The 23,278-nt window shown below is 40.7% G+C and overlaps 2 protein-coding genes across 2 annotated transcripts in view; both read left to right on the forward strand.

Moving 5' to 3' along the window:
* Nucleotides 1–3,443, forward strand: part of LOC115165511 (receptor tyrosine-protein kinase erbB-3-like) — a 40,375-nt gene extending 36,932 nt beyond the window's left edge. The window contains exons 25-28 of the mRNA XM_029718687.1: nt 1–29; nt 680–745; nt 1,110–1,413; nt 1,560–3,443. The exon at nt 1–29 is cut by the window's left edge and continues 142 nt beyond it. Of these exons, the coding sequence (XP_029574547.1) occupies nt 1–29; nt 680–745; nt 1,110–1,413; nt 1,560–2,707 (1,547 nt within the window). The 3' untranslated portion in view covers nt 2,708–3,443. The remainder of the gene's footprint in view (nt 30–679; nt 746–1,109; nt 1,414–1,559) is intronic.
* Nucleotides 3,444–4,875: 1,432 nt separating this feature from the next.
* LOC115165513 (proliferation-associated protein 2G4) lies at nt 4,876–11,571 on the forward strand. Its single transcript, XM_029718688.1, has 13 exons — nt 4,876–5,145; nt 6,174–6,302; nt 6,580–6,685; nt 6,903–6,972; nt 7,267–7,359; nt 7,617–7,680; nt 7,812–7,890; nt 8,054–8,132; nt 8,360–8,493; nt 8,760–8,854; nt 9,090–9,217; nt 9,663–9,716; nt 10,097–11,571. Exons 1-13 carry the CDS (start codon nt 5,058–5,060, stop codon nt 10,172–10,174), a joined length of 1,197 nt encoding a protein of 398 aa, XP_029574548.1. The 5' UTR covers nt 4,876–5,057; the 3' UTR covers nt 10,175–11,571.
* The last annotated feature ends 11,707 nt before the right edge of the window (nt 11,572–23,278 follow it).

Consider the following 23,278-nt stretch of genomic DNA (forward strand, 5'->3'; position numbering starts at 1 on the left):
TGTCTCGCCTGAGGATGAGCTCACATAGGGTACATTTTATTCATCTGCACACATAACTTGAATTTCTGCACTAATCACATCTACTGAGTTACTAGTGATGGGAACACAAGGCTTCCTGAAGGCTTCGGCGCTTTCACCGAATTGTGCCGGAAAACTGTTCATTACTCAGAGCTTCATTATCTGTTCACAATGTACATTAGTGACATCTGCTGGTCAACAATAAATAGCAGTGTGTGATTATCAGACGTTTTCTTTCTCCACTGTATCAAAACTCGCCGTGGCGCAGCGGTAAGTCGTTGACTTTAGTAGCCTGTAATCAGTTTGAATACCAGGTTCTCATCTTGCTTCCCTTTTTTGCCTTCAAGTTAAAAATGTTCTAAAACTGAATTCATGGCATTATTTAGGATGCTTAAGACAGAATCTTATACTATACTAAATAAAATTATTTGAACAAAAGTACGAATCTTAGACGAAACGAAGCTTCCGACGTCATTGATCACGTGCTTCTGATGAAGCGATACAAGCATCAGCACACTGCTTCGAAAAAACTTCTTAGCGATTTTGACGTATACCTCGGAGCTCCGGTATCAAACGTAAAAAACACTATGAGTTACACACTCAAATATCAAGTTAAAAAAGGTCCGTGTGAACTTTAACCTCTCTCTCTTTGACCTCTCAGCGTGCCAGTGCCACCGTTCAGGCCGGACCAGTAGAGTACCTTCCCATGACCCCCAGCTCTGGAGAGGTCAGACACCACAACACATCACACATTACAGATAAGGAGATCTTGATATCAGGGCCATCATTTCCCACTGCGAATAGCCAGAAACAACTGGCACTAACATTTAACTGAGAGCAATAAGTATTAGGACTCCACTTTGCCAAATGGCTTCACTTAAATCTCTATTATGACTAAACATTGCCAAGAGGAAATAACTGATTCAGGAAACTCAGACACATAAATATGTTGTATCGAATTCAAGTGTCATCCCGATTCCACTGGTTCCATTTCGTGATGATGAAGATGGGGATGATGGTCTATGAATTACCATTTTTCACTTCTAACATTCTTGAAACTCAAAGGTCTTTTCACTGTATCCTTCCTTCAGTTGTTCTCCCAGCAGTCTCGTCTGAACTCAGCGAGGACACTGTCACAGGGGTTAGAGGGAAGAGGGAGTGGCCTGGACGTTGAGCTGACCGAGGGAGTGTCACTGAGCGGCAGCTTGCGCAGGCAGCAGTCCAGAGCTGGTAGGGACAGTAGCAGTAGTACCCACCACACCTCCACCACCATGGTGCATAGGAGCCAATCTGCAGTCTCAGAGTCACACTCCAACAGGCCTGAGCAAGAGGAGGAGGAGGAGGAAGATCACTATGGATACGTGCTGCCTGGAGTGTCTAACACTCCAGAGAGAGGTGAGAGGGAGAGGTGACCCCTGGATGTGCAGGCAACACACCACATGAATGTGATCAGTGTTTTATTTTTTTTTTCATCTGTGTTGATGGAGTGATACAATTCTTAGTTATATTCTCTAATATCGCTTTCCTCCTTTATGTGGCAGATTGTCTGCTGTCTCGCCCAGCCTCCAGAAACTCTCGCCCAAGTGGAACATCTCTCAGGGGCTCTAGGAGCTCCAAAAATGTGCTGTCACCGTTAGCAACTGCCCCAGACCCCACCGCGGACTATGAACTGATGACCAAACAGCCAGCCCATTTGCCCCGCTCCCCCAGAGCCACCTCTGTACAGATAGAAGGGCCTTCATCAGTGATATGGAGGAAACAGTCCTCAACTCTGCCCTCCCCAACCTACAATACAGCACCCTCACCACTAGAGGGCGACAACACAGTGCATGGGGCCTCACAGGAGTCATCATCAGGCACTGCAGCCACTCCTGGGGGAAGCCAGGGTTCAACAGAGGCCTCTGATAGTGCTGTGGCTAGAGTAGCAGAGGGAGACATGCTGCAGCCGCTGGTTGACAGGCCTTACAGTGGATCTGTTGTGTCTGACAGTGGAGGGGTGACTCAGGGGAGGCCAGAGCAAGCAGCTGTAGTGGAGTATGAATACATGGATATCCGGAGCACCACAAACACCACAGACATAGAAAGACCGATCTGGGAGAGGCGTGAGAGTCGAGCAGCTGACTTGAGGAGGACAGAGGCAGAAGAACGAGAGAGAGAAGAAGAAGGAAAGAGTCAGGAGGTAGAGGAGGAGAAAGGAAAGGAAGACGAGGAAGGGGAGGAAGTTTACCAGTACACTAACAAGCAGCCCAGACTCCTCAGAGAGAGCAGTAAAGTCTCGGGGCTCCTCCCCAAGCCCAGCCTCCTCCCCAAGCCAAGGCCCAAACCTAGCCTCAGCCCCAGCCCCAGCCCCAGCCCCAGCCAAAATCCCAACCCCAGGCCAGATGGTTTCACAGCAGTGGTAGACAGCCAGGTGGAGGTATATGAGGAGATGCATGCCTTTGGAGGGGGCTCCCAGCGAGGGGACCACCAGGAGGCAGAGTACCAGAACCTCCCAGTCCCAGGGAAGGGGAGGGCCACCACGGCTGAGGAGGGGGGCGCGGGTAGCAGGTGTGCCGGGCTGGGGGTGGAGGGGTACATCAAAGTGTGCTCTGGTGTGGGAGTGGTAGAGCCGAGCAGCAACACATCGTTTGACAACCCTGACTACTGGCACAGCAGACTGTTCCTCAAGCCAGATGCTGTGTGCACATAATGAGGTGGACTGAGAAAACAACCGTGACCAAGCACACAGCCAGACTTGTTTTATAGAATCATGTAACAGGCTGTGGTGCAGCTCACCCAGTAATGTAACACTCTTTTAGTACTGTTGAATGTGTTGTTTATAATGTGGTGGATGTATTCTCAGTTGGTTTACACATCATCCATACAAACATTGACCAAAAAAACATCTGCAAAATGTGCTATGTAACATTAATGTTATCTATCAGTTTATAGTGACATCTCAGTCTAAGAAATGTAACAGGCAGCTATATATTAAACAACAGCAAAGGATGGCCTAAGCTGTGAGCGAGGATCAATAAGTCAAAGGCAAACAGAATAGTGAGAAATAGATGCACATAGATCTTAATGTACAAAGATACACAAAGCATATAGAATGTACAAAAATACACAAAGCATATAGAATGTACAAAGATACACAAAGCATATAGAATGTACAAAGATACACAAAGCATAGATACATAAAGTGGAAATAGGAGGCCAATGTACACACACTAATGGATCAAATTTGCACAGTGTTTGCACTTCAACTTGTTACACTTCCTGGTGAAGCTGAGTTTACCAACATAGATAGAACCTCAAGGTTCCCTGGGTGTGAGGTCTGCCATGTAATGTACATTTGTAGCTTATAGTTTCCTCTATGAAATGAAGTATTCTTGATGAACATGACTGTATGGATGAATTTCAGTCATGTATTGACTATGTTATTACAAGTGTGTGTGTGTGTATGTGTTTCAAGTTTTAATGTTGCATGCACAAGTACAGTGAAATGCCTGTCTTGCTCGCTCTAAATCCAACAATGCAGTAATCAATATCAATTTAGTACTAAAAATAACATAAGGTAGAACAAGAAAAATAAATAAATATGAAGAACACAAGAAGTAAGTACGCTACAGTGCATTCAGAAAGTATTCAGACCCCTTGACTTTTTTCCACATTTTGTTGCGTTACAGCCTTATTCTAAAATGGATGAAATAAAAAAATGTCATCAATCTACACATAATACCCCATAATGACAAAGCAAAAACAGGTTTTAAAATTTTTTGGCAAATGTATTAAATATAAAAAACAGAAATACCGTATTTACACAAATATTCAGACCCTTTGCTAGGAGACTCGAAATTGAGCTCAGGTGCATCCTGTTTCCATTGATCATCCTTGATGTTTCTACAGCTTGATTGGAGTCCACCTGTGGTAAATTCAATTGATTGGACATGATTTGGAAAGGCAAACACCTGTCTATATAAGGTCCCACAGTTGACAGTGCATGTTGGATCAAAAACCAAGCCATGAGATTGAAGGAATTGTTTGTAGTGCGCCGAGACAGGATTGTGTCGAGGTACCAAAACATTTCCTGCAGAATTGAAGGTCCCCGCTGCAAGGACACAGTGACCTCCGTTATTCTTAAATGGAAGAAGTTTGGAACCACCAAGATCCTTCCTAGAGCTATCTGCCCGGGGAGAGGGGCCTTGGTCAGGGCCTTGGTAATTGAGGCTGTAATCGCTGCCAAAGGAGCTTCAACAAAGTACTGAGTAAAGGGTCTGAATGCTTATGTAAATGTGATATTTACTTTGTTTCTTTTTTATCTACAAACCTGTTTATGCCTTGTCATTATGGAGTATTGTGTGTAGATTGAGGGGGGAAAAAACAATTTAATACATTTTAGAATAAGGCTGTAACGTAACAAATTTGGTAAAAGTCAAGGGCTCTGAATTCTTTCTCAATGCACTGTATATACAGGGTCAGTTCCAATACCATGTTTACAATGTGCAGGGATACTGGAGTGATAGAGGGAGATATGTATAGGGGTGATAAGTGTGTGTGTGTGTGAGAGAGACGCAAGCAAGTCAAGAGATATGTATACACTATTCTTAATTAGTCATAATAGCTATGTAGATATGCAGATAATATGATGCCAGGCCAAAATCTAATGACTACTGAAGAATGTCTAATTTACTGATAAAAAGGTTTATCGGTCAGTGCCATAGATATTAATGGTGAATGGAAACACTAGGGTTTAGACCGCCAGCTAACTAACTGTAAATTGTCATGGTTGCGTCAATGGCAGGAGGGAAAATGTTGTTTAGTATAAATGGATTGAATACATCTGCTTAGATTTACTTCCTGAAGTGTTTCCGTTCCACTTTAACACCAAGGATCAGTGCAGTGACGCGCTGATGAAATGTGGCGTTGAGCGTGCACTCTGCGTAGGACGCGGGATCTCCAGCGAGTTGGGCCTGTGTAAGATCTGCGGAGGAGGAGAGAGTCTCTAGCTGACACCCGGGAAAAAAGTTACTTTGAGGGCGAAAGAGCCACCGAAAAAAATGTCTGGAGACGACGAGCCACAAGAGCAGACCATCGCGGATGACTTGGTCGTTACCAAGTACAAGATGGGGGCCGAGATTGCCAACCGTAAGTGAATATGAACATGTTTTTAATAGAATATTGACGAGTTTAGACGTGACAGTCTGCTGGCTAATGTGCTAACGCTAGCTCAGCTATCACAATGAAGCCATGTGCTGTGTTAGCAACTAACGATACATTAATGACTGTCTCCTCGGGGCTAGCGTTTGGCTCGTGTGGCTGTCTTAAGCAATAGTTTCGTAGATGTATCGTAGCATGAGTTAGCATATTTTTGCTAACTAATTCTAAAACTAGTCTATGCATACACTTATGTAGCTAACTGCTATCTAAATGCTACGTTAGCTAGCTCACTAGCTAGCTAAGGTTATATGCACTGCCCGGAAAGTTGTCACTGGTAAACATAACTGATTAGCAAACTACCTTCTGAATAAATTGGCTACGATCCCGTTACATTTAATTAACTACTATTTTCTACTTTTAGTTAACTAGTTAGTTACCAACGATTCATTTTAACTCATGTTTGCCAACTTACTATTTAAAACAGGTCGTCATCACCGCTCATCTCTTAACGTATTCGCGCATGTCAATGATCTTGAACCCGAAGCAAGTGAACTGTGTTCTCTGAAGCCATGGATGGTCACTCATCGTATAGGCATAAGGGCCCTCAGCGTCTGTCAGTTTAGTGACAATGTATTGCCTCAGACATGCAACGCAGTACCACACACAGCTATAGCCAGCATCTATGCTATACTCCCTATGCATCCAGATATAGCTACTATATATATTCTGTGTGCATATATTATACTTACTCTCTGTGTATCAAAATTGAAGACCTGGCTGGAGTGTATGTTCATGAGAATTTATGATGATCCCACGTAATGGTCCTGGGAAGGGATTTAATGAACTTCTCTTCGATGACAATTCCATTTGCCCATTTAGCAGACGCTCTGAACCAAAGGGACCTAAAACTAGTAAAAGCTTTTGAGTGAGAAGTCACCTCCCCTGGTCCTAATACCTGAAGCTTACCAACCTAACCTCTTGTTCTGTCCTCCTGTGTCTCTTCCTGTCTACTCCAGAGGCCCTGAAGGCTGTGGTGGAGGCTGCCAAGGCTGGGGTGACCGTGGTCAGCCTCTGTGAGACGGGAGATGCTTTCATCATGGCAGAAACTGGAAAGGTCTTCAGGAAGGAGAAGGATCTGAAGAAAGGTATGGGCCTCATCTCATTGGTTAAGTCAATGAGTTGCATTGACATGAGTCATGAGTGAAGTAGCTGTTAGAGTTTTGTAGTTTTTAATTGCAGAAAAGTTGAGTTTGGGTGAATCATGTCTTTTCCTCGTTTACTCATAACCTCTCCTTGCATCTTCAAAACAGAGGGAAGCGAGGAGAGCGGACACAAGGAATCAAAACACTTAGTATTCTTTGTTGTGCAGAAAGTTACATAGTTTATTAATGTAAATAAAGGTCTACTTATTGCCTCCCTCAGGCATTGCGTTCCCAACCAGCGTATCAGTCAACAACTGCGTGTGTCACTTCTCTCCCCTGAAGAGTGACCCTGAGATCACACTGAAGGACGGGGACCTCATCAAAATGTAGGAACAACATATCTCTGTCTGCAACTTTTATGGCCGACTGGCTCATGGGCAACTGTTATTCTTTGAATCTTTACCTTCTCTGTATGGGACCTGCATGGCTGTCCCTGTTCAACTGTTGGGGGACTACCCTTCCCATGTCAGTGCATGGGCCAGTCTGATGGTCTTGAGTCTCTGCCTATCCTTCATGTGCTGCTTGTTGTTTTTGCCTGTGCAGTGACCTGGGGGTGCACGTCGATGGCTTCATCTCAAACCTGGCTCACAGCTTTGTGGTGGGAGTGACCAAGGTAGTAGCACTTGGTTGTTTGCAGTGACCCCGTTGGGATCATTAGCAAGAGTGCATATGTTGATATGTTCTGTCATACAGAATGCCAGCATACAGATACATTAACGGATGTACAGCACATCAACCGTTACATGCATAGTGCAATGTCACGTAATGTTAGACACTAAGGATTCAGGTAGACAGCCATCTAGTACAGGAAAGTCCAACACGTGTGTAATGTTGACTTTTTTTTTTGTATTTTCCTATGTAATCATTTGTTATTTCACCTTCTCATCCTCTGTTTTGGCTCCATCAGGATGCTCCGTTGACAGGACGTAAGGCTGACGTTATTAAAGCAGCACACCTGTGTGCCGAGGCTGCCCTCAGACTGGTCAAGCCTGGAAACCAGGTGAAGTGATTAGCTAGCGCTTTACTGAGTGGGCAGTTGGGGACTAGCCTAGTACCAGATCTGGTTGTGCTCTTAAAACAAACTCCCATGGTGCAGTTGGCTATACAGCACAAACCGAGCAGGGACCAGGCTTATAAGGGATGCAGTGACAAGTCTGTAAAAAATAAAAAAAGCTTGACTAACAAATATATTTAGTATTGTATTTCCATCAGTGGATTTATAGCAATTTAGGTTGAATGTCTCTCTCTCTCATTCAGAACTCACAGGTCACAGAAGCCTGGAACAAGATTGCCAAGTCATTCAAATGCTCAGCCATAGAGGGTGAGTCCCTCCTTTTCATTTAATCTAGTTGGTGCCACATTGATACACGACAGTCAACCCCTTATGTCTTGTACTGGTAACTTGCCAAATCACATACCTTGACTTTTTGTCATATTACACACTCTCCTCAGGCATGCTGTCCCATCAGTTGAAGCAGCATGTTATTGACGGAGAGAAAACCATCATTCAGAACCCCACGGACCTGCAGAGGTGACATTTTTAATATTAGTCAGACATCTGGCTTGTTTTGGTATTACTTGTAAGATGCATATGTTGTTTCTCGTCTTTGTCGTATAATGGTAATTGCTCTTAGCGGACAAAGTTTTGTTGAATTATTCATGGCCTTGTCTCGCTCTCTGTTGGTGTTGTGTAGGAAGGACCACGAGAAGGCAGAGTTTGAGGTACACGAGGTGTATGCTGTGGATGTGCTCATCAGCACAGGAGAAGGCAAGGTGAGGGACAAACATTCACTCAACATTCCAGTTGCGTGAGGCTCACACCCCTTGCTGGGTTGTACTAGAATCTTTTAAGTTCACACATTCAGGAACAGCGAAACAGTGAGGGGACATCTTTTTTCTATGCATTGAATTACTCTATTTTGCATCTCCTGTCATCACTTTGTATGTGCTGTAAACCCCCTTCCGTTCATTGCTCCAACTTCCCATGTCTTCTACTCCAGGCGAAGGATGCAGGCCAGAGGACCACCATTTACAAGAGGGACCCAGACAAGCAGTACGGCCTGAAGATGAAGACATCCAGGAGTTTCTTCAGTGAGGTGGAGAGACGCTTCGATGCCATGCCTTTCACTCTCAGGTAGCACGTCTACCGCAGGGAGAGGACTTTTACCTAAAACTAATATACTTTTACCCAGAACACCTTCAATGACAGTTGTGAAAGAAGAGGGTATTCAAATTCATCAATTGAATAAGGCACATATAATTTTCCCCCGATTAGACTATTTGATCCAATAGACTGAACTTCATTTTTGTTTCCTCAGTTTTAATGCCTGTTAGATATATAATGATGTTTTGGATCTCTCTTTTATATTCTCCCTCGATCTCTCGTTCTGTCTCTCTCAGGGCGTTTGAGGATGAGGGCAAGGCCAGGCTTGGTGTGGTAGAGTGTGCCAAACATGAGCTCCTGCAGCCCTTCAACGTTCTGCATGAGAAGGAAGGTTAGTTGGTAGATCTAACCAGACAGAGGCTATGCATTTGTTCTAAAGTACTGCACATTACTTTTTGTGAAATTGTGTCAGATAATCCTGTAAGGGATGTGAAGGTGGCTTGACATGCAAATGAAATATTTCTTCATTGATTCAGTTCACCACTTGACCGGTACACTACAAAATGAAAGTGGCATAACCAAGTTGTTATAAGCCTAAGTTTAATGGCTCTTTTCTGTGAGTCTAGGAGAGTTTGTCGCCCAGTTCAAGTTCACTGTTCTGCTGATGGCCAACGGCCCCCTACGCATCACCACAGGGCTGTATGAGCAGGAGCTGTACCAGTCTGAACACCAAGTAGAGGACGCGGATCTCAAGGTAAAGCTAGACCGATGGGCTACTGCTTCCTGTGGAGCTACACTAGGACTTAGGGAAAACCCTTGATTTTCATCTGCCACACTGGACCTGTAACTTGTTGCCAATGTGAGCAGAGCGCAAACCACTTTATCAAGTGTTCTTGGGTGTGTGCTGCGTGTCGTATTCATAAAGATAGTGCTGCTTGCACTCCGGTTTCATAGAAGTTAATGGGAGCACCTCACGCTTGGCACAAGTTCCACGTCCACTGTAGCATGACTGTTATACCCCTGACTTGCCTAGTTAAATAAAGGTTACATTTAAATATACACATACCTGTTCCTTGTACACTGGAGGGAGGGATGAGGATAAATCATTACTGTGGTTGGCTTTATTGGCTTTTCTGAAGTCGCTATGTACTAAGCTGACATGGTTGATTTGTGTTCTCAAAAACCAACCTTTTTTTCAGGCCTTGCTCCAAAGCTCAGCGAGCCGCAAGACGCAGAAGAAGAAGAAAAAGAAGGTAGGCTAACCGAAAGGTCGCTAGTTCGAATCCCCGAGCCGACATGGTAGAAAAATCTGCCTTTTGAGCAAGGCAGTTAACCCCAAACAACTGCTCCCATGCGACTATGACATGGATGTTAAGGCAGCCCCCCGCACCTCTGATTCAGAGGGGTGGGGTTAAATGCGGAAGACTCATTTCGGTTGAATGCATTCAGTTGTGCAACTGACTAGGTATCCCCTACTATTTAATGTAAATATTTCCAGGTCTCCCTTGGGAAAGAGGTATTTTCACCTCAGTGGGATTTCCTTGTTTTAGTACATAAACGTTAATGTGACTGTAAAGACACGTTCTGTCAGTTTTTCCTCAATCTCTCCACACTTTCCCCCCCTTGTGACAAGGCTTCAAAGACTGTGGAAACCGAAACGGCACCAGGACAGACAGCGCCGGAGGTTAAAGAGACCGACGCTGCAGAATAGGACCTCCCACCCCCTAACCCAGTCTTCGTCTCCCAATAATACTGAGGCTTTTGATAACTGACCAACCCACAGAACAGATGTCAAGACCTTCCATCATGAGCTCCTGTCCTGAGACGCCCGCCTCACAGCTCAGCCTAGTGATGGAAACCTCCTCCTCCAAATGTTAACTGATGTCAGACTGTACTGGGGATGGTGCTGCTCACTGCTAAATTCAAATTCTGTCACATCCCATTTCAATCTCACTGTTCTTGAGACAGCAGGGTTCTCCCTATGATAGTAACCACTAAGTGACTCAGAAGGGCTATTGAGTAGAACAAGGGCATTTTCCTGAGTAGACTCTGTGGCAGACATGTTTATACCATCCAGTCATTGAGCCTTGGTACTGTAATGAAATTCAGCAGTGAATAATGAAATGATATATGAAAGCAAAGCAGGACAGTTGAGGGTGTGATACAATTGCACTGCGCCAATGATTTTTCTGAAGGAAAACCTTCGCGGTCATAACCATGCAGTTGTGTCTTTTAAATTCAAGTGTCTATTTGGGAAGGAAATGTGTAATAACTTAACCCTTATCATTAAACCTATAAACGTGGCGGACCTTATAAACAGCCATGCTAGCAAATGGCGGCTGACTACGTTGACTTGAATCGTTATGTACATTAGCAGATTCCCTAGGGTCATACCTAGCTGTTTCTCTTCTCAACTGCAACTAACTGCTTAACGTCAGTTTCCATGGAGATATCCCCTAACAGGACGACATTAAATTGATTTTTAGAACAGGGAATTGGATAAGGGTCTGTATGCACCACGCAAGGAAGGGGAAAAAAAAAACATTCTCTGTTAAGCCCAAGTATGAAAGGTTTAAATATGACCATTAAATGATTTACGTATATGACCATATCAGTTAATACACTGGTACTGCCACGGCTCTCAATGAGTTACACCTATATTAGTCACTGTTTACATCTTTCCGTAGCTGTTTAATATGATACTTTATTGTAAAATAAGTTTGAGGCTATTTTTGAATCATCTAGATTAGAAACATTGCCACGGTGGCATCAAATAACTCCATTATTGAATTTGGGTATGAGGCAACTGACCAAAGGACTAGCCAACTGCTGCACCACTGCTTCCTGTGGGGGTTTCTTTCTGAATAGGACAGAGGGAGAGATCATTGTGGAAATGTTTCTGACTAGGTTGATTATTTAAAGTTTGTTCTCAAGAAGGAAATGTATCCTCTCTTGTATTGTAAATGTGTATGGATAGAATTCTACAAAAGTTCCTATTTAGGAAGTTATAGAGGTCCTCCCAATAAAATGTGGTATTTTGGAAGGCCTCTGAAATTGTCATTAGCAAAGCATGTCAGAATTACAACCCATTTCAACAATTTCTAAACATTTTATTTGCATACTTGACTGAAATGTAAATATCTTCATATAATTCTATGAGTAAGATCCATCGGTCATTCCACTACAATCAGCTAACGTGCTGACCACACCGCTCCCATCGCGTGGGCTGCCAAATAAATGTACACATACATGTTACTCGATCAGTGCACCAACACTGCTCGAGCGTTCTATTTTATGCTTGACATGCTGCAAATCATACCTCTCCGATCTCATTGGTTTTTAGGAGCATATACCCACATGGGTGGTTGAAAGATGAGCTGAGTCCCACACTACAGTCAGTGGTGGTAATGCATCTTAAAGTTGGTTGCCAACTGCAACATAAAGTCCAAAGAAGAAGAAGCTTGAAGTAGGAGAGATTACTAGAAACAAAGTCGGGTTACCCTGTTATCTGTGGATTAATTGTTGGAGTAGAAGACCTTGTGCATTTCAGGTCAAATAACAACCCAATGATTATATCCCAGGACAAATTAGCCAGCAATGTTACAGAAACAAGTTGAGGGGAAAAGTAACTAAACAAAAATATATTTGCCCTGTCTTGAATGAAAAGGTCTTATTTTACAATCTAAAATAAATGTGATCTCTGAGGCTCTCCCTCCATCTTGCATAACAAACACTACACTTGTCCATTCAGCATAGGCACAGATAGAACATCTTGCGTGGGGGAAAACTCAGTGACGATGACGTAAGGCGTAACGAAATACGTCATGATGTAAACGGGGCATATGCCGCGTTCAAAACAACTAGGAGCTCGGAAATCTCCGACTTCAGTGCGTTCAAAACAACTGGGTACTCTGGAGAAGAAAAACAAGCTCCGACTGGGAAAAATTGTTTTGAACAGTCTTCCAACTCGGAATTCCAACTTGGGTACACGTGCCTTATTCTAGAGCTGACTTTCCGACCTGAAGATCACAGACATCATGATTTGACCTCATATTTTTCAGAGTTCCCAGTTATCTTGAAAGCACCATTAACTCTTCCCACCTGCAAACACACAAAAAAGACACCCATATGGAGCGAGAGGGTCAATTTGCTCAGCAGAATCTATAAGAAACCTTGCAGGAATATTGTCCAGGGCTGTGGCTTTGGAGCATTTAAGCTCTGTCAGCATACTGACTATTTTGGCTGTTGCTACCTTTGGAAAAGAAAAAGAGCTTGGCTGAACCCCTAACTCCACATAATACTTCTTGACTTGGTTGCTTCCATACAAACCAGAACTGGTGGGCAGCCTGCTAACCAGCTTGCTGGCAACAAAAGTAAAAAAAGAGTTGAATTCATTGGCAACCTCTGCTTTTTCATATACCATCTCCCCCCCTGATGTTCAGTCCAATACTGTTTTGTTTGTTTTTGATAGTACTACTACAGCCTAGTTCCTTAGGTTATCCTCGATGATTTTATTACTGTGCGTGTATGGATTTTTCAAGTTTTATGTGTGCTTTTTTTTATTTTTTAATGGTCGAATTAATAAACTGAACTAAACTAAACTACCTGCCAAAGGTTGAATGTTTGTATCGTTAGGATCGTAAGAAAATCTATACGTAAATTGTTAGGATCGTTAGAAAAGCCATGCGTGAAACTTTGAAATTTCCTCTGTTAACATACAAACACCATTTTACAATTACGGACAAACATTTTTGGCTTCAACAAATCTTGTGTTGCAATTATGACGTACAATAATATCTTTCAGAGTTTTGGCAGTTTTATCTCACCAACCCAAAAAATGTGCGCCAAACGGCCTGTGAGGAGTGCTACACGAACAGGCAAAACGCAGTATAAACAAAATCGGAAGTCAAGGAAACCGGAGAGGTATCCTGCACATTTTCTAGTTAAAAGTCTCCATTCTCTATTGCTCCTCAGTTGAGTTTACTTCACATTAGGTAGCAAATGTAAGGGATTTGTTTGCCAGCGCAAGTCTAGATAGCACTAGCTGTATTATGACTTCAACAGTGAAGTTTCAGTCTGCTAGGTGTATCTCTACAACATGGACATATCTCTGGGTGATGTGGACATCCCCATGCATACACCTTATCAAAAATATGACTAATTCACTATTGCACCATCCCATTCTCTGGACTCTGTCTGCAATCATAACCAGTAGTATCTACCAGGAATAATGATTCATAACCAGTAGTATCTACCAGGAATAATGAAGCGTAGAACAATAATGGCTGTTTGGTGTATTATGTATGACCACCGGAGTCTTTGCCACCTAAAATATTTTTGTTATAGAATATTTAGACATTTATTTCATCACTCCATCTTGCCAAAGCATTTAGAATCATCCTAATGTAGGCTTATTTGCCTTCTAGCCAAATAAAGTGAAGAGCATGCAAGTCGTCCTTCCAACATATTTTAACATGTAATTCATCCTTCATTCAATTGTCAGTCAATATGTCATCTATTCAGTCATTTGTCTGAGTTGCGACAGGAACCAAATCAAAGAGAATAGAACAGTGTTATCCATTAAAATTCTCCAAAGTTCTTTAGACTATCACTTTAATAATTCAATGTTTAATTTAGGCCTATCCAAATGAAAAAAATAGGCCTCCAACTTGTAGACATTGCAATTTAGGCTATCATTTTGGGTACTGGTGTCTTGCAGAATAATTTTACAATTAAACTAAGCAACAACAAAAACATCCCTTTTTCAGGACCGTGTCTTTCAAAGATAATTTGTAAAAATCCAAATAACTTCACAGATCTTCATTGTAAAGGGTTTAAACACTGTTTCCCATGCTTGTTCAATGAACCATAAAAAATGAATGAACATGCACCTGTGGAACAGTAATTAAGACACTAACAGCTTAAAGACGGTAGGAAATTAAGGTCACAGTTATGAAAACTTAGGACACTAAAGAGGCCTTTCTACTGACTCTGAAAACCACCAAAAGAAAGATGCCCAGGGTCCCTGCTCATCTGCATGAATGTGCCTTAGGCATGCTGCAAGGAGGCATGAGGACTGCAGATGTGGCCAGGGCAATAAATTGCAATGTCCGTACTGTGAGACGCCCAAGACAGCGCTCAGGGAGACAGGACGGACAGCTGAATGTCCTCGCAGTGGCAGACCACGTGTAACAACACCTGCGCAGGATCGATACATCGGAACATCACACCTGCAGGACAGGTATAGGATGGCAACAACAACTGCCCGAGTTACACCAGGAACGCACAATCCCTCCATCAGTGCTCAGACTGTCCGCAATAGGCTGAGAGAGGCTGGACTGAGGGCTTGTAGTCCTGTTGTAAGGCAGGTCCTCACCAGACTCCACCGGCAACAACATCGCCTATGGGAACAAACCCACTGTCGCTGGACCAGACAGGACTGGCAAAAAGTGCTCTTCACTGACGAGTCGCGGTTTTGTCTCACCAGGGGTGATGGTCGGATTCGCGTTTATTGTCGAAGGAATGAGCGTTACACCGAGGCTTGTACTCTGGAGCGGGATTGATTTGGAGGTGGAGGGTCCGTCATGGTCTGGGGCGGTGTGTCACAGCATCATCGGACTGAGCTTGTTGTCATTGCAGGCAATCTCAACGCTGTGCGTTACAGGGAAGACATCCTCCTCTCTCATGTCGTACCCTTCCTGCAGGCTCATCCTGACATGACCCTCCAGCATGACAATGCCACCAGCCATACTGCTCGTTCTGTGAGTGATTTCCTGCAAGACAGGAATATCAGTGTTCTGCCATGGCCAGCGAAGAGCCCGGATCTCAATCCCATTGAGCACGTCTGGGACCTGTTGAATTGAAGGGTGAGGGCTACGGCCATTCCCCCCCAGAAATGTTCGGGACTTGCAGGTGCCTTGGTGGAAGAATGGGGTAACATCTCACAGCAAGAACTGGCAAATCTGGTACAGTTTATGATGAGGAGCTGCACCGCAGTACTTAATGCAGCTGGTGGCCACACCAGATACTGACTGTGACTGTTATTTACACATGTTAAGTTTGCAGAAAATAAACGCAGTTGACAGTGAGAGGACGTTTCTTTTTTTGCTGAGTTTATTTGGTTTTTACTAGAGGGCTCCCCTTAAAAACAGATCCTAGCTCACAGGCCTCTAAATATAGCCTATAAATAATTGTTTAACTCAATTGTTGAAGAAGCACATGCAGTGGCTGATACGGAAGACAGATCTGGCAATAAGAATAGGCTATAGATAGCCATGGGGTCCCATTGGTCAAGACTGTTTTGCTCAGGTTATAGCCAAGACTTAACCAATGTTTTGTTTTGTCTCATTTATTAATATGGATATAGCCTCTGCGTGATGGGTTGTGCAATGCAAATGGATATAACAAGCCTACATACAGAGTGGAATTCACTAATACAACTGTCAAAATGCCTAATATAAAAGGCCTACAGTCCATGCTCTCAAATACTGGAAAAAGTGTGATTCATTAGGTTACATGATCACCACAGTAAATAACACACAACAGCATGGCATATTTAGATAGCAGAATAAGCCTAAATCATATCAACTTTCTATTTTGCAGCTTAAGCGGTTATTCTAGACAAGGCTCTTCTGTCTTTATCATTCTCACACAAGTAATTTGCTAAAGGCCCAAGCCTATACTACGCCATCTACTGGTATAACGTCACTATTGAATGCAGTTCTAAAACAAGTTCTAAACTTTTATTTTGGAATTGAAACTGGAAGCTGGGCTCGAGTTGCTTGACTTGATGAGCTAACTTCGACTAGCTACATTCGTTCATGTCTATTGCAGATGCCACATTACTGAAAAAAGTTTGTACACATAAAGAAGATCTGTAACCGAGTAAAGGGAGACATAAGGTAAATGTTCATTCATTGTCATAACATAGGGTTTCTACGTTTACAGATCTAATTTAACGTTTACGTTTCATGCATGGCTTTTCTTAAGATCCTAACAATTTACGTATGGATTTTCTTACTATCCTAACGATACGCATGTTAAACCTTTTGGCAGCTATCTCGCTCCATACACCCATATCAAACCACACCCGAAAACAACTCATGTTTGAATTCAGTCATGACGCTAGCATGACCCAATTTAATACAATGCCAAATCAGGAAATGCAGTCGGCCTTTAATAAATAATTGATTTATCTAGCCTCAATTGCATTCTCCTCCCCTCCTTCTTCTCAAAACCTGATGGATTGAGAAATCCAGAAGTCCCTCCCATCTGACTTTCTCCTCTAATGGGTTTTGAGGAGAGAGGACGCGAGGAGTATTCAATTGAGATTTTCCCCAAGTCTTGGGACAGTCCATAGCTGTGTTCGAATACTCATACTAACCGTACTATTTGTGACTAAATTGAATATGTAGTATGCTTATTGATCATAGTATGGATAGAGTTAGTATGCCAAAAGTTCCCGGATGTTGTACTATTTTTTTTTATTAACAACAAATCAATACAGGAAGCACATGTGGGAACACAAGTATATATAAATAATATACAATGGACAATTGGGTTAGGGGGTACAATATCACATTACACAAGGACCTTAAGGGACATACATACACTTATAATTCTAACAGCTTTTTTGTTAGTAGAGTATTTAATTGTCTTAAAATACAGTTCACTTTATTTTTGTAAGGTAAGAAAATGTGGTGTTTTGTTTGTAAATGTACATTTGTGAATATGAAATATGGCCAAAAGAATAATGAAATTAATTACATAAAAATGTTTCAGCTTATTTCTATCATAGGTAAAGAATCCAAGCCGTACATCTCTCCACAATAGTGTAAGATCTTCATAAATGTGTTCAATTATAAATCTACTGATGTCTTGCCACAGTTTTCTTACATGAATACAATGTCAAAAAGATGCAACACTGTTTCTGGGTGGTCATTACAAAAGGAACAATTTGAGTTGATGTTTTCCTTAAACTTCTTCATATAGTGGTTGGCAGGATAATATTTATGAATAATTTTAAAGGAAACTTCCTTAATTTTGTTAACAAGTAGGTATGTGTGTGGCAACATCCAAACTTTTTCCCAACAGATATTATCAATAAATCCATTCAAATAAGGCATGACATAAGGTATAGATACAACATCCTGCTGGAACAAGGTTCGTATCGCTCTGTTGTTGAATGGACCAAAAGAGAAACAAATCTTTCCTACTGATGAGTCAACAGGGTCAATGGAAGGTAGGTTCTGAGGGTCAGGTCTTGACACGTTCCTGAATAATAAAGCAACACCTGAAGGAATGGCATCTAAAACAATTGCAAAATCTTTAGGTGTTACAGGGACCTTGTAAAGTGATAAGAATTCCTTATAACTAAGTAAAAGACCCTCTGCATTTACCAGTTGGCTCACCAATAGGATATTATTTTCGGAACCAATATTCTAAAAACAAAGAAGTATTTTTATACAATATATCCCGATTATTCCATATATAATAACTGTATGGAGAAAAATTATGCTTATAAATTAAGGACCAAGACAAGAAAACCTGCCAATGAAAAGCAGAAAGTTTCACTGGAATTTTGTCAATATTATAATTGCAAACCAACATGAAGTTAAGGCCACCGAAAGTAGAGAAGACATGATGAGGAATAAAATTCCACATAGAAGTGGTAGTAAAGGTAAGGTAGTAAAGTCCAGAAAATTCAGCCCACCATTCATTACAACAGTTTTCCTAATGTAATGGGTAGTTTCTCCACAGAAAGTTGAAAAGCATCTGGTCTATCTCCTTGCTTATTTTACCATCAAGGTATAAAGATAGAGCGCCATATGTTGTTCTAGAGATTCCTAATAACCAAGGCTGAAGGTCTCTTCCTTTAAAAGATAAGTCCCTCTGTAGCCATTGATTTAGCTTCTTCTGGGTTTTTTAATAAGAGGGTTAAAATTTAGTAAGCCTCTAGACTTCTGATCCTTTGTAATGGTTATGCCTAAATATGTAAGTTCTTCTTTTACTGGAATACCATAATATGAAGGTGTCACACAATCTTTGGCAGCCATGTGTTCACATTTATTAATGTTAAGATATAGACCAGACGCTTTGGAAAAGGATTGTATCACATTGATCGATATGGGAATTTGGTTAGCGTCTTTCAGAAAAAGTGTAGTATTGTCAGCCAGCTGGCTTATAATAATTTCTTTACCAGCTATGGAATACCTTGTACAGGACTATTATTTAAAGAATTTGTAAGAAGTTGGATGATCAATAAAAACAGGTACGGAGAGATAAGACAAACTTGCCTAATTCCTCTCTTTAACTCAAATCTAGGTGAGGTGCCATATTTCAACTTGATAGAGCTGTTACCATTTGTATAGAGTTTTCATAGCCTTACAGAAAAAATCCCCAAAGCCAAGTCTCTCAAGGGAGTGGAAGAGGAACTGATGCTCTAGTGTGTCAAATGCTTTATAAAAATCTAAAAATAATATGAAGCTATCCTCGGTTATTAGGTCTGAGTAGTCAAGTATGTCTAATACTAGTCTGATATTGTTAGAAATATGTCTGCTTCATCAATGATTGCATCCAGGACCTCTTTCATTATTTTTGCAAGTAGTAAGGCTAATATCTTAGTCATTATTAAGAAGACAAATTGGATGCCAGTTATCGATGAGCAGCACTTATTTTTTAGGCTTAGGTATCAGTGTTGTTAACCCGGACTCATTGTAGGAGGGAGAACATTGTTTGTAATACTTTCTAAAAAGACTTAAAATAAAAAATCTGAAAATAATTAGTAAAATTCTGATGTAATTCCATCAACACCTGGTGATTTATTGTTCTTTAGATGTTTGATAGATTCTATAATATAACTTTGATGGGTTCATCACACTGTTTAGATTCTATGTCACTGATAGAGTGAACATTATTCAATGAGTCAAAAACATAGCTGTGGATTCCTGACAGTACGTAGATCTATAACATTTTCTGTAAAAATTGCTACAGTATTTAGCAATTAATTTTTGGTCATCTGTAATAACACCATCAACGTTTAACTTATGGATAGTGTTATTTGTAGAGTGAAATTTCTCAAGTCTAAAGAAATAGGATGAATTCTGTTCTCCCTCCTCAATCCATTTTTCCCTAGATCTAATAAAGGCTCCTTCGGCTTTTAATCTCTATATATTATCCAGTTTACTTAATCTCTATATATTATCCAGTTTATTTTGTAACTCAATCAGTTCCATCTTCTCCTCCCCTGAGAGGCTGGCTGGGGACCTCTGAGAAAGGGAAGGTATCTTAATGATCACCTTTTCCTCCTCAGCTCTTCTGGTCTTAGCAAGATTACTACCATATTTTTTAAGGTATTTGGACACCTCAAATTTAAAGAGCTCCCAGTTCTTGTAATATGATTTTCCTTCACAAGCCCTTTCCCAAAAGTGTGTAAGTAGATCTTTAACCACAAACTTAACTATATCATTATTTTATAACGAGCTATTTAGCTTCCAGTAGGATGTTCTACCAAGGTTAGTATCGGGGGTAAATATTTTGATATCAATGTAAATGGCCCTATGGTCTGTGAGGGGAGTAGTACAAATATTTGTAGTAACACACTCACTGTCAATACATTTGGATATAAGCCAAAAATCTATTCTGGATTGTCTGGAACCTGTTTTGTTTCTCCAAGTGAATGATCTGTCGGCCGGAAACCTCTCTCTCCATATATCAGTAAGATCAAACTTTTCCATAAAAAGTATTAAACCCAAATTCTGATTGGTTGGCCTACCTGGTGGCCATCTATCAGTTGAATTATCTATAGTAATATAATAATATAATGATCTATAGTAATGTTAAAGTCCCCTCCTATCAATAATAACTAATTCGGAAATGTAAATAACCAATGAAGTATATGTTTCTCTATAGATTCAAGCAAATCATCCTTCTCATGTTTGGTGTTGTACCCATAGAAGTTTACAGTAATGAGTGTAATGTCATTGTAACATGATCACAATACAAATAAAGTGACCAAAGGGGTCACATTCCGAGTGTAGAATATTACCACCAAAGGTATTTTTTATTGTAGTGACACCAGCGGAGCGTTCAGATCCATGGGAAAGCCAAATATCGTTGCCGCACTGTGACCTCCAGAAGTTGGCATCAGCCGAAATTGAGTGAGACTTGAAAAAAGCTAAATCTGTTTAGCAAATAAAAATAAGGCCTTGCGCTTCACATTGTTTCATAACCCCGTAGCATTAAGAGAAACTGTATGCGAAGACAAAACAACAAAGATAATATAAAAGAATAAACTGTAGTAGGATGAGTCAAAAACGTAGGAGCAGTGAAAGTAAGCGATAAGGAACCGAGATCTGCACCATTTAAGTCAACTTAAAAGTGAAAATAGCTTATTCCATAAACTCTGAGCAAGATGTTATCCGGCTTTTTAAATTCAACTCAACAGAAAATTATGTTCAAGACCAAACCAAGGGTTCTTTGTAGTAGGAGAGACTAAAAACCCTCTTTAGTGTAATCAGGAACTATTCTGAGAAATAAAATACCAAATAATAATTTAAATAAAAGTGTACCTACTATTTTAAGTGCATATGAAAACTGATCATAAAAATTTGTATCAAAAAATGTTTTACATATACATGTTCCTAAGACCTTTTGCAACTTGGAAATAAGTACTAATAACTAAATAGAAAAACTACCGTGTAAAGTCAGAGCAGACCTGTATGCCCTTTAAAACAGTATCTTAGTTACTGTATACATAAAAAATAAATACAACTTTCAGTCTTCTTCGTAAGTTTGTAAACAAAATAGGCCTTCTGGTCATACAAGAACAAACTAATAAATTGAGGTGATGTTTGTTAGGTAACGTTAATCAATACAAGGAAAATGTGAATACCATGGCCGAATCCATCAATCTGTTCCTTCTGGTGAGATTTTAGGGATTAATATGGATTTCTGAAAGTAAGCATCCTTTCCCTCCTTTCATGCTTTCTTGATCGTTGGCCATGTCGAACTACATTCGCCAAAATACGAAGTATACACGCAATGAACACCATTGAACACGCAATGAACACCATTTAAAGGTTAAAGTCTTGCTTAAATGATCTGATTGATGAATGTCAATCAGGGTTTATGAAAGGGCGCCATATATCTAATAATCTGAGGCTGATATTAGACTTGGTTGAGTATCGTGATCTATTAGATGACTTCCCTGTTATCCTATTTCTGGATTTTCAGAAAGCATTTGATACAGTAAGTCACAATTTTATCTTTGATTGTCTTAAGCATTTGAAATTTGGTAGTTTCTTTGTTGATGCTATTAGAACTCTGTATAATGGTGGCAATAGCTGTATCAAACTCTGTCATGGAACATCCTCAAGATTTAACATTTACAAAGGAATACGACAAGGTTGTCCAATTTCACCTTTTTTATTTTTGTTAGTTTCTCAAATGTTATGCTCATTAGTTCATAAAAGTCCATTTGAAGGCATTACATTCCAGTCCAGAGAGATCAAGATATCCCAACTGGCGGATGACACCTCACTTTTTTTGAAAAATGTATCTCAAGCTAGATTAGCATTGGATATCGTGAAGCAGTTCTCCAAAATCTCAGGCTTGACTTTAAATCTTTCCAAATGTGAGTTGTTTGTTGTGAAAGGAGCTGTCAACCCAGCAGATTGTAACATCTCTGAAAAAGATACTGTAACCTACCTCGGTGTAAAGATCACCAAAAATCTTAAGGCTATGAATGATCTTAATTTGAACCCTGTAACTGAATCTGTCAAAAAAAAATTATCCTCATGGTTAGGGAGGGATTTAAGTCTTCAACGAAGGGTGCTTTTATCCAAAGCTGAGGGGCTATCTATTGACATTCCCAAATCCACTTGCTGTACCTTAGATAGGCTTTTGTACAACTTCATATGGACAAACAAGCCACATAAGATAAAAAGAGATGTTATCACCAACAGGGTTTGTGATGGCGGTCTAAATGTCTTAGATTTCACTCTCTTCAATCAGATATCAAAGGTCAACTGGATTAAAAGGTATATAAAAAATCCTCATAGCTTCTGGAATATTATACCTCATTTTGTTTTTCAGAAGTTCGGCGGGCTTAATTTTTTACTACAATGTCCATATATTGTGGGTAAAATTCCTGTGAAACTGGCGGTTTTTCACAAGCAGGCTTTAATGTGCTGGGCTTTGTTGTATAAACACAACTTTTCACCTCATAAATGTTTTATTTGGAACAATGGGTCAATATTACATAGAAATAAGATGTTATTTAACCATAAATGGTTCTCGAAAAACATTGTTCTTGTCAGCCAATTGGTTAATAACAGTGGGAATCTATTTACACGGAGAGAATTTATGGAAATATACAACTTTGAGGTTTCAAGCAAGGAATATGACACTGTTATTAAAGCTATACCTAGTGGGATAAAAACTTTACTTCAGAATAATGCATATTTTGGAATATCTCCGATTGTAAGCGATATTCAGTTGAATGGCATTGGTCTACTAGATACGAAATTCAACAATCGTTTAATAAGGGATATTTTCTACAGGAAGTCTATTCCCTCTGCGATATTTTGTTGGGCTTCATCGTTTGATGTAAACTGGCGCCGTGCTTGGCTCACTCCACACAGATTTATGGTGACCAATAAAGTAAAGGAGATCTCCTTTAAGATAATCCATAGATGCTATCCGTGTAATAGCTTAATTTCTAAATATATATTTGACGTTACCAGTGAATGCAGTTTTTGTGAACTAGAAACTGAATCTATTGAACACTTATTCTGTAATTGTTTATATAGTGAAG

Source organism: Salmo trutta, chromosome 28, assembly GCF_901001165.1.
Source record: "Salmo trutta chromosome 28, fSalTru1.1, whole genome shotgun sequence".
In the NCBI taxonomy this organism is placed as follows: Eukaryota; Metazoa; Chordata; class Actinopteri; order Salmoniformes; family Salmonidae; genus Salmo; species Salmo trutta.